Source organism: Mchenga conophoros, linkage group LG16 (genome assembly GCF_057382185.1).
Source record: "Mchenga conophoros isolate Kocher_MC1m ecotype Shallow Benthic linkage group LG16, M_conophoros_male_GT1.1, whole genome shotgun sequence".
NCBI lineage: Eukaryota > Metazoa > Chordata > Actinopteri > Cichliformes > Cichlidae > Mchenga > Mchenga conophoros.
The window spans coordinates 14,485,456-14,500,660 of record NC_140541.1 but is presented as its reverse complement, the minus strand read 5'-3'; the positions used below and the strand labels follow the sequence as shown (position 1 = coordinate 14,500,660).

Here is a 15,205-nt window from a genome sequence, read left to right as displayed (position 1 = left end):
AGTGTCCAGAACATATGGTCGCAGGTCTGGTGATACGATCATCGACCTACGGCCTAGAGCGTCCTGGTGCCACGTGCACTTATGGATACTCTTATGTTCGAACAGGGTGTTCGTTATGGCCAAACTGTGATTAGCACAGAAGTCCAATAACAAAACACCGCTCGGGTTCAGATCAGGGAGGCCGTTCCTCCCAATCACGCCCCTCCAGGTCTCGCTGTCGTTACACACGTGAGCATTGAAGTCTCCCAGCACGACAACAGAGTCTCCAGGTGGAGCACCTTCCAGCACCCCACCCAGGGACTCTAAGAAGGCTGGGTACTCCGAACTGCCACTCGGCGCATAAGCGCAGATGACAGTCAGGACCCGTTCCCCGACCCTAAGACACAGGGAACAAACCCTCTCGTCCACCGGGAAAAACCCCAACGTACCGGCAGCAAGCCGAGGGGATATTAGAATACCCACCCCAGCCCGCCGCCTCTCACCAGGGGCAACTCCAGACTGAGACAGAGTCCAGCCCCTCTCCAGGAGACTGGTTCCAGAGCCCAAGCCATGCGTAGAGGTGAGCCCGACTATATCTAGACGGTACCTCTCAACCTCACGCACTAACTCAGGCTCCTTCCCCACCAGATAGGTGACATTCCATGTCCCTATTGCCAGTCTTGGCAGCCGGGGGTCAGTCCGCCAGGGCCTCCGCTCCTGGCCGCCACCCGGCACACAATGCACCCGACCCCTATGGCGCCTCCTGCGGGTGGTGGGCCTGCGGGAGGATGGGCCCATGTCTCCTCTTCGGGCTGTGCCCGGCCACCAGACGCTCGCCCTCGGGCACCCTCCCCGGGCCTGGCTCCAGGGCAGGGCCCCGGTAACCCTATCCCGGGCAGGGTAAACTGTTCCCTCGATATTCTTTTCATAAGGGTCTTCTGAATCGCTCTTTGTCTGGTCCCTCACCCAGGACCAATTTGCCATGGGAGACCCTACCAGGGGGCATAGCCCCTGGGATCCCTGGGACACACAAACCCCTCCACCACGATAAGGTAGCGATTCAAGGAGGAGCAGCACAAATCCAATATTTTCAAATCCGACCTGGGTCACTTTCATATGTGGTACTGAATCCGATACATATCTGATGTTCTAGAAAGCGACTGCTGTTTGAACGGTCATGTCGCATTAAATCCGTCTTTTATGTCACTGACACAAGACAGACGCCAATTATCAGCGCCAGAGAAGACATCGCGAATGCTTCCTGGCCATCCAGTGAAACTGTTTGGAAGACAACGTTGGAGAAACGTGAACATTTTATTTATACTGTATAATCTGCAGATTCTGACAGAAATCTGCAACTATCCTTTGAAGCACCGCTCCTCTAAAACAGCAATAAGGATAATTATTAGGCCATTTGTAAATGACAAAATAACATAAAGCAAAATTGGGAAACGTAAAGTCTGAAACAAGTCTTTATATTAAGGTCCATCAGTCAAACAATCCTGTTTGCTCTGGGTCTAAACAGAGCGCGTTGTGTGTGTCGTCTTCTTTTGTGCATGCGAGCCGCTTTGAGGGTTCACACTAGAGCGCGTCTGCTGTCACATTTTATATGTAGTGTGGACAAGCAGAGAAAAAAAAAAAATCGGATTGATTAAAAAAAAATCGGAATTGAGCATTAAGACCTGCAGTGTGAACGTAGCCTATGACATATGGGCCACCTAAGAGCAGTTCACAAACAGCAGCAGTACATTTGTTGCATAAACTAGACTCTTTTGTGAAAGTGGATTTTGTTGATATCGAATCTGACGCAGCACGATAGTCACGATAATATTTGCATGTAACCAGTGGAAAGCTAAAATTTATTTATTCATTTAACAACATCATTTCATAATTACTGCAAAGTATCCACAGCAAACAGTACACATTTTAAAAATATCTTAAATATTATCTGGGAAACATTAATATTAGCTTTCTCTGCTCTACTGTAAACTGAACAGAGGTTTTGATCGGTAATGGGACAAAACATCACCGTGGAATTTGGGAAGCTGCTCTACACACCAAACTGTTGTAGCTGCTTAACACTCATTCATTAGTATCCAGACATCAATTTTCTTGTGCTTATCCAAGCTTACCCAGCTACTGGCTCCCTGTGTGAGGATATGAATGGGAACCAGAACTGGAGACAGTCTCTCTGGCGTTGGAGCCTCACATTCCTCACTCACAGAGTCATATGCCAAAACAGCAGACTCCTTTTGAGCCCCTAATCTGAGCTAAGATTGTACTGATGGACACCTACATCAGAACCTGACTTGTTTTTCGTTGTATGTAAACATGTCTTTGTGTTGAAAGTGAGAAAAAAAAAACTCCTGGTGTGTTTGTGTGATTCAGAGAACACTACCTCTGCCATCAGATCTGTGACTGCAGACAGGGCCAATATAAGGATCAGACCATTGAGCCCAGCTTGACTTAGAGTTCCTCCTAAATGACCGGGTTTTCCCATGCTCTCTCTGAGGAAGAACCCATTTCCACCACTTAAATCTGATCTTTTTCCTTAGCTTGTGGCTACAGGCAAGGGTAGAAACACAGATCAACAAGTCTGGCTTCACACTCAACTCTGTTTTCACTACAACAGTGTATCGATGCAGACACTGCACTAGTCTACCACACTGTATCCACTCATTTTAGCAACTGGAGATTGGACCGCCAACTGACCTACAAAGCGCCAGACCCTCAGCCACGCGCTTGCCAAAAAGCCCCACTACAAGGCCTGACTCGAAATCGAGGGCCTCTGTATCCCTGTGCTGCATGAGTTAATCCTTTGAATGTGACTTTAATCACTGTTTTTATAATAAACTCATCAATCTGACCTTCTAACCAGGACCAATTTGCCCTGAAAGAACCTATGAGGGCTTAATTCCCCCCGAAGACTACAAATCTCACCAAACATTCATGGATTCTTTCATACTTAAGAAAGCTCAAAAGCTTCAAAGCACTTAGTAGTTTGTAGCGACTCACTTACAATAGAAACAGTGTGCATTACACCAAATCACAAGAGTTCAACGTCCTACAGGAAACACGCTACCGTTTATCTGTCCACTCCTATTAGAAACTAATCTGACTGCTTATTGTAGAGCATTGACTTTGTTGTGACTGTTGTTGTAATATCAATAAAACTGATTTAAGTTACAATGTGATTCAGTGTGAAGTTTTGTGCTTTAAAAAATGCAAAGCCTTTGAAATTTGACTCAGAACGAGGTGATTTCCATCTGAGATTTAATTTGAGCCGGTGAGTGTTCAGCAGTTAATCGACACAATAATCGAAAGCTTATCCAACAATGAAAAAAACCCCCAAAACAAACAAAAGAGAAAAAGCTTTAATTGCAGCCTTATTCATGTCTGTTCATGTGTGTGTTTGCGTGTCTCACTGCGCGTTGCGACAGTAGATTGCGCAGCAGACCGAGGGTCTTCATCAGCACGTTGGTGTCGGGGTCTGATAGCAGGCGGAACAGCTGTTCTGTGCCCAAACACCGAACAATCTCCACCTTCACCTTCTGATCAGCTTGGAACGCCATATTCTTAACACACAAACACACAAAGTAGTCAGTCGGGATATTTTAACATCAAGCTAAACACAGCAGCTCACTTTTACAGTGCAGACGAAGGGTGGAGGGGAATATTTTAAAGTAAAAAAATTAAATAAAAGCTCACCATCAGGGCCCAGATCCCATTGACTCTCAGTGCAGGACTGTCGCTCTGGGTTAGACTGCATAGTAATTCCATTACCCCTGACTCCAGGATGGGCTGCAGACACACAAAGACAACTGGACTCAACATTAAAGTAATTAAAAAACAAAAAAAGAAAACGTTACTTTACTAAACAGCTATTTTTTAACATCTCCATCAGGAACGGCATCATCATCATCATCATCAGTCGTGCAGTCTGCAGAGCATTTCCTCTCAAATACTGTCTGCATGGGGCTGTTGCCTACCTACATTCATAATCAGCTCTTGTAGAAACACCTTATACAAATGTGGGAGCCGGGTTTGTCTCTTTTTGGTGCTTTGCCTGTGTCAGAAATGCAGGTGTGACGTGTGTGCCTGCTTTTTGGTTAAAAGCAGCTTCTTCCTGCAGGGCTGTGAGGAGGGGTTAGTGAGTTTACAGCTTCAGAATGCAGACGATCAGAAAACATTTCATTTCTCTGCTTTACAACTCCCTCTAGTCATTCACGGTGTCGCTCCCTCAACCACAGCCGTCCACTCTCTCCGCTTCTCTCTGCACTTCAGTCTGGGTTCCTTCTCAGAGTAGGTGTAAGACCTGCAGTTAATCTCTTTTGCTGTAGGGAAATGTGGCTTCTGAGCTTCTACCTGCCCTGCTGTGTTTACCAGCACATGTTCCACCTGCTCAGTTTTTAAAGCTTTCTGCTGTGGCTGAAAACGAGGCTGTGTGAGCGGTGAGATTGTACCAAACTAGGACAGCTGTGAATCAAACAGCCGAACAACGAGATGAACGTGTCAGCAAACTCGATTCATTTCAGAACCCGGAGTGTCTCCATGAGTGTACCTCTTTGCTGGGTGAGAATTCCAGCAGTAGATTGCATAGTGTAGAGGAAGCCATAACCAGGACTTCATCCGGGGCGTTCTGCAAGAGCTGCGTACAACAGAACACACAACCTTAGTTGATATTTCCTCTCACAATCGCAGACAGGCTCGACGTTAATGTGTCAGGTAGAGAAACTCAGAGCTCCACTAAACAGCTGTGAAAATATGCTGTAAACAAAACTTTAACGTCAAATTCCAGTGACCTTCATCAGGGGTTTCCATACTGCATGATCGTGGAAGCTGGTTCTCAGCTGCTGCACCGACCGAGAAAGACTGTGAAGACACCTAGGACAAAACAAAAATATAAACAGGTGGTTTAATGGAGATATTCAGTGTGTCAAAGCTTTGGTTTAATGTACCAGATCAGCACCGGAGCCTGAATTAAAGTGCCTGTGGTTTTACTCATCAACAGGCAAATCCCACTGTGGTCCAAGCCAGGCCTCCAGAGTGCAACAGCAAGCTGACATAAAGGGTTAAATGTGTACAGAGAATTAATACTAATTATATGATTTAAAAAGTAATGTAACGTTTTGTCTAACACAACTGTATGAGATCTACTGTAGTTACATTGGAAACATTACCGCAAGTGGACCTATTACACTAAATTCTTCAGCTCCCTTTACATTAAGGTCCCGCCCCCCTTAAGCTAGCTTCATTTTGATAGGTTGCCCTACATCTTAGTTTTCCCCAAACAGAAGCAGCGAAAGGCTGTGGCTCTGCTGTAAACCTTTTAAGAATATCGATCTTAATTAGAAACGGCAAATTTCTCTAATACATCCGTACCAGTTTGGACATGAATCTGATCCAGAGCATGAGTGCGCACAGCACGAGGAAAGCAACAAACATTAAAGCAGGACGTCTCTGTTCAGTAAATATTTTGCTCATTACTGTTTATTGGATTATTAGGGTGGATATAATATTTCAATCAAATCTACATGACTTCCTGTTAAAAGATCTACATTAAAGCAATAAAATGGCTAAAGTGGAAAACTTTCTATGCCAAAACAGGTCCACTTTAACTTTACCAAGCTCAAATTTAGTGCTAACCTCCTCAAGTCTTTGCAGCTGGCTCACTTTGCACCATACCTGACAGCCGCCAAACGGACTTTAATGCTGGATTCTGATAGGCCACTGACTATCCTGTCCATCATGTTCTCCGTCTCTGTTATCTGAAAGCCAACATGAGGGGCCGGGTTAGCACAGAAACATATAATGACACGTTTACATAAGCAAACAGAGACGTAAACCAGAGGGCACCTTTTTGCGGATCTCCTCATCGTTGGAGCCCAGTGAGGCGTACAGTTTGAAAGCTGCTTGTCTCAGCTCGTGTGCGTGTTTCAGGTCGTGGTCCAGCTGCAAGACAGCAAAGTGAACTGTTGCTGAACATTAAGTGACAAAGGTTTTTTATTCAAGGTGAAGGATCCATTTTGTGATTAATAAATATGTTTATCAGCATTACGTATTTGTTCCTGGGAACTGAAGGCAGTAAATGACCTCAATCTGAGGGTTACCGGGTCAAAGCTGAGTGATCGAACAGCTAAACAGTCTTTCTGGGCAAAAGGAATACATTTCAACAGCCTTCAATTTGTCTTAGTAAACAAGAAAGGAAATGTTTTAGGGACACAGACAGCAGATATTTAAATGCCCTGAAAAACATCTACAACTATAAGACTGATTAGCACAAGTTCAGTTTGTTGGTTCACAGACAAATGTTACAAGCCCCTGAACTTTTCATCAGAATCCCGCTATTGAGCCAAATGGATGCAATCAAATTTGTTACGCACAGAAGAAAAGAAGTTTTGATAATCCCAAAAGGAAACTGTCAGCACTTTCTAATGCTCCGACTTTCAATTCACAGGTCCAATTTTTAGTGAGTCCACATCTTTACTGTGACTATGGTCGAAGCATTAGCTACGCTTCATTGTTGTTTATAAAACATCAGCAATCAAATCATTTCGTAACTGCATCTTCTGACAAAAATCTCCAAACACACAATTTACAGGCCACAGCTGTGCTATGATTTACACTAAATTTACATGTAAACGTGATCACTCATAGCTACACAACTAGTTTTCCTCTCACTCAGCACACGGGCAGCAAATCAGCTGCTCACTGAACAGAGCAGACATACACAGGTGTGCCTGCAGCAAATATAATTCACACTCAATTATTTAAAGTTGTGATCAAAAGTTGACACTCATCGTAGGCATGAATGCCACGGTAATGCTTTCAGTGATTTCTTTGAACTATTTTATGTTCCAGGGAAGAAATGACTGCAGCTTACATCATTAAAAAACAACAAGTGAGTGCACAACTTTGAATTTACACACAAAGTCAAATATATAAAAACCTTTTAATAGGTGGTGCAATAGGTAAGCACATTTTTTAATTAAAAAAAAAAATCAATATGAAAATTGTATTAATTGTATTAGAAGGCCGTTAACTGTGAAATCTGGACTGCACTCTCAGCAGACACTGAATGGGCCATTTTGGTCATGTTTGAAAAACAGTGTTCTGTGTTCTTCACAGCACTGGTTTGCCCTCTTGTGGGCATAATGGGATATTTAAACAGATACGTGTGTGTTTTGTGACAACACTATTTCATGGGGGCAGTGGGAGACCTTAGACCAGCAGCTGGTTTCATCGAGAGCAGCTTAGAGAAGGGGAAATCTAAAAGTCACAAAGCCCGTGATGGATGAAAAGTTGCCACAGTGGCAACGTCTTGAACTGACGTGTGATGAACAATGCAATCAAGTTCTCTGAGATTCCTCATTTTAAAAGATAAATATTAAAACTGCTTAACTGAACAGACACGACTCACCCTCTTGATGTCAGTGATGGCAGACACCGAGCTGGGGTACTTGAAGTAGTCGGCTAGCATGGCCACGAGGTGATCAGTGGTGCTTGCGATCCTCTGCAGCTCCACGTCGGGCTCCATGAGATAGGCCAGTGTCTCTGCACCCTCCACCCTTTCCTCGAGCAAATGCTCTTTACTGCACATTCGCACGAGACATGGCAGGGTCTGCACAAGCAGCAAAAAGTCACATTTAAGGGGGAAAAAACAAAAAAAGGAGTGCCACTGGTAGAGTATCACAAGAGAAATGATGAAGCGAGGCACAAGAACATGTGGGAAAAATCTGACCTTTAGTACTATGCAGCTATCGTCTGTCCTGATGGCACTCGCTCGACACATATAGGTTAGACTGGAACAGGAGAAGAGGTCACAAATAAACAAAAGGTACAGAGGATATAACTCAGTAATAAATAAATGTTATGCCACTCACCATTTGGCTGCTGTTAGCTGCATTTCAATGGGTTGATCCCTTTGCATCATTTTGACAAATACCTGAGTGAGTAGCTCACCATCCACCAGCACTGATGAGGAAAAAAAGCACATGAGAGGAGAAAAAGACGAGAGAAAGTAGAAGAAGAAAAGCTCCTCACCATTCACCAGTGTCATGGAGACCTGAGTGTTCTCATACGCCAGGACTGAGAAACACTTTAACGCCTGCATCCGGACCTGGAGAACAGAGGACGATGTATGGAGTGTTACAGAGTATTGTGTGTCAAAGGTCATATGGTCACACGGGGTAAAGATGCACACTCCCATTATACCTTATAAGAGGGTGAAATGAGCAAAGGGGCAATATTTTGGATGGCGCCGTGGTTGAAAAGGATCGTCTGGTGCTCTGGAGTCTGAACACAACAAATCTCAAATCAGCAATCGATCAGTCTGAACAGAGACACTGTGATGGACTCCAGTGTGTTTATGGGCAATAAAATACCAACAAATACCTTACAACAGTGGGAGAAGATCTGGGTGATGTACTCCTGGGTTCTCAGAGAGTTGCTCAGAAGAGACATTAAATGAGGAATCACAGTGGGGTCCTCAAAAAGAAAACAAACGAAAGAGAACATACACACAGAATCATTTCAATGAGAGAATGGGTGATCATGTTCAAGAATAGTCAACTTTTAAACCATCTCTGATGTGAAAATGTAAACAGGGTGGGTGAAAATAAACTCCTGACAATCTCAGTTCTAAGAGATAAGATAAGATAAAACTTTATTGATCCCACAACGGGGACATTTTTGCGTCACCTCAGCTCAAGTACAGATATCAGAAGGAAATACAAAAATACAAATAAGTACAATCAGTGAAAAAAAGTAAGAGAATGCACTATATACAATGGTAGCATACACAGTATGTGATTATGGATATGGTTGGAAATATGGAAGACAAACTATATAGCTTGACATAACTATTGTACCACTACTATTCCTATTTATAGACATGTACACACACACACACACACACACACACACACACACAAAATATACATATGTAGACATATACATACATATATACCGGCACATGTCCATATACATGGAAGGTCCATTATGCATGAAGTGGTGACCGTGGATGTTCAGTGTCCAGTGACTTATGACTTTGTGATTGAGCGGTTATAGAGTCTAACTGCTGTTGGGATGAATGATCTGCGAAAGCGCTCCTTCCTGCAGCGAGGGTGTTTCAGTCTCTGACTAAAGGAGCTGCTCAGCCCACTCACATACTCATGCAGTGGCTGATGTGGGTTGTTCATGATGGATGTCAGCTTTACTAACATCCTCCTCTCCATCCACTCCCCCTGCAGGCCACTGCATATAAAAGGGCAGATGCTACCACAGTGTCATAGAATGTCCTTAACAGAGTCCTGCAGACTCCGAAGGACCTCAGTCTCCTCAGCGGGTGGAGTCGACTCTGGCCCTTCTTATACAGGATGTCTGTATTTGTAGTCCAGTCCAGTTTATTGTTGAGGTGAACACCCAGGTACTTCTGTGGTGCTTTGTAAAAGATAAACCGTTCCATGTCAGCTGTGTCAGAGGAAACGCACTCGCAACCACTCAACAAGAGCGATGAGTCACCATACTCTGCACGGAACCTTGCAAATAGGGTAGCCACTGCTGCTAGCAATGCTAACAATAGAGTGACTGTTTAACACATGCTTTTTATTTTTTTTATTTATTTTTACTTTCAGTCAAATAGTCACGAGTAACATCTTTAACTAAAACTGTCCTCATGCTTTCTGTTGGAGATAAAAGAATGTGATGGTATTTTTTTTTAAAGACTGACCTGCTGATTATGAGTTTGACCAAGTAAGTATCCATGACAGCATGGATACTTTTGAACTTTTCTTTAATTCTCTCATAAAGATGAAATTTAAGAACCTCTCCTTTGCCCCTAACAATGAGTTTCGACACCTCACTAAAGTCACGGTATGACGACAATCAGAAGTGTTTCTTGGCTTTTCCAACAGTAGCCGCATAGTCAGAGACCACCACTAACTAACTCATCACTAACTTTTGATGCAAACCAGTCATTTTGTTCTGTAAGCAGGCTGAAATCACTCAGACCAGGAGAGCTTCAAGGACTACTCCCAGCAAGCTTTGAAGGGGTAAACAGGGTTTTGTTGTTTTTGGTTATAAAAATGACTTTTTCCTCAACAACTGCACGACTCGAATAAATCTCAAAATTAGGTGCACCAGGTTACCACGCAGAGCTTCATTTTACTAATACAATTGGAGTATATTTACATTTATCTGACATGGTTTGCATGCCTGTGTCTAGCTGACACCAGTGTTAGTATCCTGTGTCCATCCTCTTTGCGTAAACAAACTGCTGATGGTTAAAGTCTTTGATGGCTGCAAAGGCTTAAACAGAAAGACAGTTTATATGCTGGCTAGCCAGCTATTCAAACAAGGAAATGACAGATGGGTGCTCTGGTAGATTTCTGGTTACAGTGAGACAGACACAGTCACTCCACATTACTGATTCCATTTTCTTTCAGAGAAGAATCAATATGCTGCATTTAAACTGCTTTAGGTGTTTACACAGCATACTGCTACCAAGCGGAACAATCACACTTGTCTGTGCCACCATGAGGTTTAATTAACACCTCTAAGCTGCACGTCCGCTGCAGCAGAGGCTAACAAGTGTGGCAAAGAATTTGATAAGACTCTGAATCAAATCAGATCATATTAATCACTGCATTTCTTCCAATAATACATTTTATTAGTGCCTCTGTTCTGTATTTATTTGCTACAACAAATACCTGAGACTGGTACTCTGCGCTTGTCATGACCAAACTTGTCTACACATGTGGTATAGAAGGCATTTAAGGCAACCTACAGTATAAAGCAGCTGCACAGGGGTGACTGGACTGATGAAGACAGTTCTGAGACATCGAAGGCAAGCTTCAATGAAGACCAGGTCCGGAGATAAGAGACCTGCAAGCACACAGAGTACGTGTAATCTCACGTCACCTACAGTATTTGCATACATCTGTGTGTGCGTGTGTGTTTGACCCAACCTTGAAGAAGGGCAGGGATGATGTGACAGTCCACCAGGGACTTGATGTTGTTCTCAGTGCCCATGGCGAGGCTTCCCAACACTACGGCGCACTCTGTCCTCAGCTCCATACTGGACGAGCTCTGCTGCAGCAGGTATAATAACCTGGAGCCAACAGAGGAGGGAAGCACAGTCAGGGTTTCTCTAGGTTTTTAATAAGACAGTTGAATAAAGTCTTATCACTTCTATCCAATGCAATTTATATACAGAGCACTGAAACACACAACAGTCACCTCAAGGCACTTTATACTGTAAGACAAAGAACCTACAATAATAGAGAGAAAATCCCAACAATAAGATGACCCCTCCATGAGCAAGCAGTTTGTGACTGCGGAAAGGAAAAACTCTCGTTTAACAGGAAGAAACCTCCAGCAGAACCATACATAGGAAGTGGAAAAAGACAAATAAAGCCCCAGCAGCCTATTTTTCTAGCCTTTGCCTAGAGAGGACGTCTTTTTCCCAACTCCAACCTGGGAGCCGGTTCAACATGAGAACAAACCCTGCATAACCTGTAAGACATAGCAGAATTTACTACCAGGTTATATTGCATAGCTTTAACAGCTGTGCTGTAGTTTCATATTATCATGAACTACAACTTTATACTACTGTCAACAAAACAGGCATCAGCCTGTAGAACCTGGGGGTAAAAATAAACTTGGCCCTAACAGACCTTTTTTAAGTATCCATCTACTCTGTATCTGTGACCAAATGGGTTCAGAGGATGGCTGGGGTAATGTACTGTGGTGAGTTTCATGCTCTGTTATGATATCAAAGAGGTTGGGGGTTGCAAAACAACTGGATTCAAAAGCACCATAAGTGCTTTTAATGTGGTCCAACTTATTTGGTTGGAGGAACAGACACAAGAGGGTAAGCGTGCCATGTTCCAACAGCTTCATGTAAGTGCATTAGAATGACTTTTTCAAAGACCTAAAGAAGGAAGTAGAGAGCAGGAGAGCGTGAGAGGTGCGGGGATTCATACCTCGGCACGGCTCCGAGGACAATCAGATTGGCCTTCTGCTTGTTGTTTCCTATGACAGCGTTCTTCATGTCACTGTGAAAGCATACAAATACATCCAAATGAGACATGTGAATGTATTTGAAACAACATAATATAACCTTAAGAGTGAATATGAACACCTTGATTTATAGCATGTTATCATTTAATTGATAAGTTATAAGCACATCAGGCCGACACAGGTCAGGCAGGCTGACAGTTTTAAAAACAACAATAGAAATCATTGATATCAAGCTCATGTTCTACATATTCTCATGTAACACATTAGAAATGAACAGGCTTCATCTAAGTGCATTTTTCCCCCCATGAGCTTCTTCTGCTCTGTTAGTACCTTCAGATGATATGTGATATCAAACTGCAGCAAGGTGAGTGGAAAAGCACACTGATCTAGGAGGCAGTTAAGGCGGTCAGGCGCTCGGCTAATGAAACGATACAAGTCGTAACCAGAGCTAGTCTCCCCGCAAGTTAAAAATAACTAAATAGTCCGAGTCCAAATCACAGCAGTCCAGACCAAGAGTGAGAGTGAGACACGAAGTCACAAACAGCTAAGCCTGTGCATGTAAGCACACACTCCTGCTGCAACACTGTCGTCACTAATGTTTAGAATTTGGGACATTAAAAACAAGCACGTGTTGGTAAATGATAAACAGCCTGTGGAATTAAACTCTTAGCAACAACAACAGCTGAATTTAACGTAACAGGGTGGACTGTTTGTTTTTGTTTTTTTTAACCATCAATTTCATTCATTTTCAACAAAAAAGAAAGAAAGAAAAATCAGGAAAGCCCAATGACGTGCTATTGCAGTGGCTGAATAAAGTCTGCAAATTGGAGGCAAGCAGAATTTGACAGCTGTCATTTACTGAAAAAAAATTTTTTCAAACACTTTTTTTCCTGCACTTTGTAAAACAAAATTTAAAACAAAAATCAAAAACAAACAAAACAGCACACGCAGAGATTTTTCTGCAATGTCTCCACCCACCAAACAGGTTTTGGCCTTCCACCAAGAGAATTAATGAAAACTGTGAAAAAAAAAATATATGTAAGACTTCAATTTAATTTACAAGTTTGAAGCATAATGCATTTTATGCATCAAACAAAAACAAAAAAACTCTATAAGATGCACAGACTTCTTGCCTTGCCTACATAATGCGCGACAGTATTTTTGTGTGTATTCACATAAGTACTATTCTGACACAGGAAACACCCTGATATACATGTGTATATATCATACGCGATCAGACCCACACTTACATGACTCCCTGAAGCACTTTCTGTGGGTCGGGGTCAAACAGTCTGTCAACATAATGGCGACTAGTGGCGGTGACTTCCTGCATTAGAACAAAAAACAAAACAAAAACACAAACATGACTTTTAGAAATCACTGACTTGACCCTGGATTTACCTTGTACAGTATTTTTTCTCTACACTATCAAATGCTGTCCTCCACATCTGACAACTGACAAAGTGCACATATTTCAGCAGAGTAAAAGCCTATGGAATTTGGTTTCTAACTGAACAATTATTAACCATTAAATAAACAATAATTAATTATACATAAAAAGGGCAGTTTTAAATTGTTTTTTTTTTTTTTACAACTAAAATAACACCTTTTGTGTTACACACAGGAAAAATACAGCAGCCTCCACGGCAGGAGCCTTTAAAAGCTTTTTGACACTGCGACACCAGAAAACTTTGTTTATGTCACTGGCAGCTTTGACCAGAACTTTCCGCAGAAGTCAACGTCCTCCAGCTGCCAACGGAGTCACACTTTGATGCCAGCACGTAGCTCACAAGGTGTCCCAACACGTTCTGTACCTGTGTACCTCTCATTCAGACAGCCACTGTGGCAAACATTCATTTCACAAGTATACAGCATTATGTATGTATACACAATAACGGATCAACTCGTGTTTTTTAAAAAAAAAAAAAAAAAAAAGAGTGAAGCTGAGATGCTAAAGTATCAGTTACCATGATATCTTCAATCACACTGCCTCCTTTCTGCATACACCTACCATGGGGGGCGTTTCACGGGGGCTCCTTATGCGCTTTTTCGTGGAACATTTTGCGTTATATTAGCCAAGTTACAGTTGGCAGTGAGTGTCACTTGCTAGAGTAAATCCCGGAGTCTTACCAATTACTACAGCTCTGACTGCCGACACACTACATATAAAAAAAACCCCTCAAGAGTAAGGAAACCAGTGAGTTAGCGAAGTTTGCTTCGCTAGCTTAACCGTATGCTACAGTTGCTAATGTTACTTGCAGGAGCACCTAACGTTAGCTAGGTTTACAATGTTAAGTTTGCTATTGCAATTAAGACGGCGCATAACTTAAAATCAAATAATACTGAGTGGTTTGAATAAAAATCTCATTCCTACAACTTTTTATCCAATGTGCATGATGCATTCTATAAACGTGTTTTGACTACTGCAAAACTGGTGACAGCACTGGTACTCTTAGCAATTAGCTGCTAACTCATTCCGAGTAACACTGACAGCTAGTTTGTTCGCTCAATTTTGTTTTAGGTTACAACGACGGGGCGAGCGGGCACAGCTCGCATGTATTCTCTTTATTGTGTTCGGAAGGTTCCCGCCCGCCCGGGCAAAGCAAGGAAGAAAATCATTCTCTACAACAGCAACGTAGGCGGACCGCTACATGTTGCAATGCCTTTAACTTAGCTTTATGGCTAACAGAAAAACCTTTATACTTGAGAGCTTCTAGATGACCAAACAAAATCAGCTACTCGCAGTTGCCGTTTGCATTCTATAACCTGACAATGCTAGTTGAAATTATAAAGACTGGCACTCACAGACAGCACACTGATGCGGAGTGGGGCCTCCAATAAGCACGCCATCTCTCTTCCTCCGATGGAGCGCCCCAATCGGCGCAGCAGTCTGGAGACACTCCACCCCCCAGAGCAGCTTTGAGGGGCCTTTAAAAAGTAACTGTAGCCTAATCAGACAACTCTTTGCTAGCGTTATTTCTAAAACAGGCCCCTATATTCTTCCGTAGGCTCAGCTGTGATGTCCCGTAGCAGATATGCAACAAAAACCAACACCGCTAACTTAGCGAGCTCTCTGACAGACCGTGGACTTGTCAATAAAGTAAATATTGTTTATAAACGTGACGTGGTTGCTGTCTGCTTGAATTTGATTCGACACAATAGGTTGAGTCGTGCGAACTATGCATCAGATTAAGGTATAAATATA

General features: G+C 42.8%; 1 protein-coding gene across 3 annotated transcripts in view; it reads right to left on the bottom strand.

Annotated features, from left to right (window-relative positions):
* Positions 1-15,205, bottom strand: part of armc8 (armadillo repeat containing 8) — a 26,362-nt gene extending 11,157 nt beyond the window's left edge. Inside the window, exons 1-17 of one of the 3 annotated variants that reach the window (XM_085248835.1) lie at positions 14,806-15,204; positions 13,251-13,327; positions 11,964-12,035; positions 10,947-11,089; positions 10,766-10,863; positions 8,374-8,466; positions 8,194-8,274; positions 8,023-8,098; positions 7,863-7,953; positions 7,721-7,781; positions 7,400-7,600; positions 5,836-5,931; positions 5,665-5,747; positions 4,782-4,863; positions 4,541-4,627; positions 3,688-3,780; positions 3,405-3,554 (exon numbers count right to left, since the gene is read on the bottom strand). In XM_085248835.1, the coding sequence (XP_085104961.1) occupies positions 3,405-3,554; positions 3,688-3,780; positions 4,541-4,627; positions 4,782-4,863; positions 5,665-5,747; positions 5,836-5,931; positions 7,400-7,600; positions 7,721-7,781; positions 7,863-7,953; positions 8,023-8,098; positions 8,194-8,274; positions 8,374-8,466; positions 10,766-10,863; positions 10,947-11,089; positions 11,964-12,035; positions 13,251-13,327; positions 14,806-14,850 (1,629 nt within the window). In that variant the 5' untranslated portion in view covers positions 14,851-15,204. Of the gene's footprint in view, positions 1-3,404; positions 3,555-3,687; positions 3,781-4,540; positions 4,628-4,781; positions 4,864-5,664; positions 5,748-5,835; positions 5,932-7,399; positions 7,601-7,720; positions 7,782-7,862; positions 7,954-8,022; positions 8,099-8,193; positions 8,275-8,373; positions 8,467-10,765; positions 10,864-10,946; positions 11,090-11,963; positions 12,036-13,250; positions 13,328-14,011; positions 14,298-14,805 lie in introns of those variants that run through there. The other 2 variants (XM_085248836.1, XM_085248837.1) reach the window with 2 other exon arrangements.